The sequence below is a fragment of the Etheostoma spectabile genome, chromosome 9, assembly GCF_008692095.1.
Source record: "Etheostoma spectabile isolate EspeVRDwgs_2016 chromosome 9, UIUC_Espe_1.0, whole genome shotgun sequence".
NCBI classification, from domain to species: Eukaryota; Metazoa; Chordata; class Actinopteri; order Perciformes; family Percidae; genus Etheostoma; species Etheostoma spectabile.
This window is the reverse complement of record NC_045741.1, coordinates 7,484,354-7,487,198: the sequence shown is the minus strand read 5'-3', so window position 1 is coordinate 7,487,198 and position 2,845 is coordinate 7,484,354. Positions and strand designations below refer to the sequence as shown.

At 42.0% G+C, this 2,845-nt stretch overlaps 1 protein-coding gene across 2 annotated transcripts in view; it reads left to right on the top strand.

The window, feature by feature from the left end:
* The window catches only part of naprt (nicotinate phosphoribosyltransferase), a 16,550-nt gene that overhangs the window by 9,300 nt on the left and 4,405 nt on the right, over window positions 1-2,845 (top strand). For both annotated transcript variants that reach the window (XM_032525383.1, XM_032525382.1), the window contains exon 7: window positions 649-845. In XM_032525383.1, coding sequence (XP_032381274.1) covers window positions 649-845 — 197 coding nt within the window. The remainder of the gene's footprint in view (window positions 1-648; window positions 846-2,845) is intronic.

Sequence of the window (2,845 nt, the reverse complement as noted above, 5' to 3'; positions counted from 1 at the left end):
TTCAGCTGTCAGTCATGGCCGCAGCCGTTCTGCAACAAATCCGGACCTGGCTGGTATTGACCTACGGCGGAGCACGGAGCCGACACGCAGCGGAGCCAATCCGCAACCGGTGGAAATTGGGGGGGTGTCAGACCTCTACTCCCTGTTAATATGCAGACAGGGCAGATAAGCTTGCGCTTATTCTCAGGTACCGAAATTTGGCACCATTTGATTTCACGTGAACCAATACTCAGTGGGACCGATGTGATTCGGTCGGTGCCGGTAAAGGGACCAGGTTTGGCACCCAACTACTTTATTGAAGTCTTTTCTTTGCATGTCACTTTCTACTTCTACTTATGTATGTCGTTAGTAATGGCTATATAGAAACATGCTGTAACCTGACACCACGGTGGAGCCAGAGCTGCAGCAGGTCAAAAGTTCAATAGCCCACTGTTGCTTAGTTACCTATGGACATGCTCGATAGCTCTTGAACTCTTGAACTTTTGACCTGCTGCTGGATTTCTCCTTTAAGTGAAGGATCTAAGTACTTCTTCCACCACTGTATATGATCATGAGGAAAGTGGCAGGAAGTATGTTGTCAACAGTGGAGAGTGACAAGGACCGCAATGTGTTGTTAATAATATATCCCCGTCTTATGTTTCCACTCAGACGCTTGTGGCGGTGAACGGGGAGAAAGATCCAGTTGACGTCATCTCGTTAACGAAGGGCTGGCTGAGTCGGGTGTGTGAGCTTCTGGGAGCCGAGCCTGGGAAGATCAGCGAGGGCGAGTTGGCTTCCTTTTTGTCGTACGCCATCGCCTACCCTCAGAACTTCCTCCCAGTGATCGACAGCTACAGTGTGGGCTGGTAACCAGTTGATGTTTTGTTTGATACTAAGAGTAAGAGTAAAGCTGCTCAGGGCGACTGGTTAGCTCACCTGGTTGAGCGTTTTCCCCAGGAACAGAGGCTCAGTCCTTGTCACAGCGGCCGCAAGTTCAGTTCCAACCTGCAGCTGCTTTGCTGCATGTCTTTCCTTTCCCACTTTGCTGTCTTAATCTGTCGTGTAAACAAAGGCAATAAAATCACACAAAAAAGTAAATATTAATTGATTAGTTGTCAACTATTAAATGAATCGCCAGTTTTATTATTTTTTGGGGCTTTTTCCCTTTTATCAGTGTCAGTGAATAGACAGGAAAGGGGGAGAGAGATGGGGGATGACATGCAGCAAAGGGCCGCGGGTTAGATTTGACCTGGGTCACCTCAAGACTCAGCCTACATGGGGCGAATGCTCTTACCGGGTGAGCTTGAGGCCGCCCCGTGAATCACTAACTTTTTTGATAATCAATTAATTGGCTTGGGTCATTATTCACAGAAAAAAGGAACAATTCTGTGCTTTTTAAATGTCAATGTTTTATAGTTTCTTTACTCCTCTGTGACAGTAAATAATATGAAATGAATTTAAATGAATATCTTTGAGTTGTGGACAAAACGAGACATTTGAGGACGTCATGTTGGGCTTTGGGGAACACTGACATTTTTTACAATTTTGTGTTTTTTTTTCCCCAAACCAAAAAAACTAATTGATTAATCTCGAAAATAATCAACAAATGAATTGATAATGAAAATAAATGTTAGTTGCAGCCTATTAAAGAGCTATGTATTACGCTTTACCTTGCAGTCAGACAGCCCTTTTCTGTTGACGCTGCATTTTCTCAACTGTTTGTATTTCTACTCATAAGCTCAACTGTGGGGGGTGGAGGAAAGGGCTGTGTGACAGCACGGTAAAGCAGTAAAAACTATTTTAAATTTAAATATAGCATGATATTGACAAATAAAATGTGATATTGTTACCAGCAGGTGTCACTAGCGTACACTGATTTTGGAATTATTCATCTAGTAGTAATTGTCTTTGCTGGAAATCCTCATTTCAACTGACAACTGCAGCGATGCTCACTGTTGTGAAAAGACTGTCCTTCAGTCAAGGCTGCAACAAACAAATGTCTTTTGTTATTAAAGCTTTAGTGCATAACTTTTGTATAATAATAAACATCTGTTACATTCACGCTATTGCCAAACGATTTACTACAAAGTCCACACAACTCTCTCTGTGTTTCTCAGTATGACTATGTTCAGAAGATTGTGTCGTCCAATGAGTTTCCCACGCAGAAACTCGATTGACGATAATAACCTCTTCTGAAGAGCCCATCATGTTTTTTAATTCCTCCGTGTCCTCATGGATGTGTTAATTCTTGACGTAGAGGGAGTAGCGACGCAATCACGGAAGGCTTGTATCATGTAACAGTGTCGTTGTCACTACTTAGACTTCCTCATGGGGGCGACAGAACAGAATACGCAATATAGCTGTAATCATCTGTTGCATATCATATTTCTTTTAATCAATAACAGGACATTTTTCAAGTAAAAAAATCCCAATTTCCCAGAACCCAAAGGGACCTACACATTTTAGGGCTCGGTACTGAATTCACTACTTTTTGGGCATTCGATCAAAAATTACCTCGTCATTCAATACCACATTTCAATACCTACAGTAAGGAGTAAAACCCATCCTTGTCAATGAGCCAATAAGCACGCAGCACGCGTCTACTAAGGTCTAGTAATGCTTGTGATTGGCTGTCTAACGTTACATGTTTTAGAGACACGAAAAGAAGATTTGTAGCATAATGTGTAATTTTTTTTGTTAAAAAGAATTTTATAAAATTAGTATTGGGAAAAAAAATCGTTCAGAAACCAATATCAAAGTCACGGCACAGGTATCAGTAATGTCCCGGTATTGGTAATTTTGAACGATACCCAGCTGTGTGTGTGTGTGTGTGTGTGTGTGTGTGTGTGTGTGTGTGTGTGTGTGT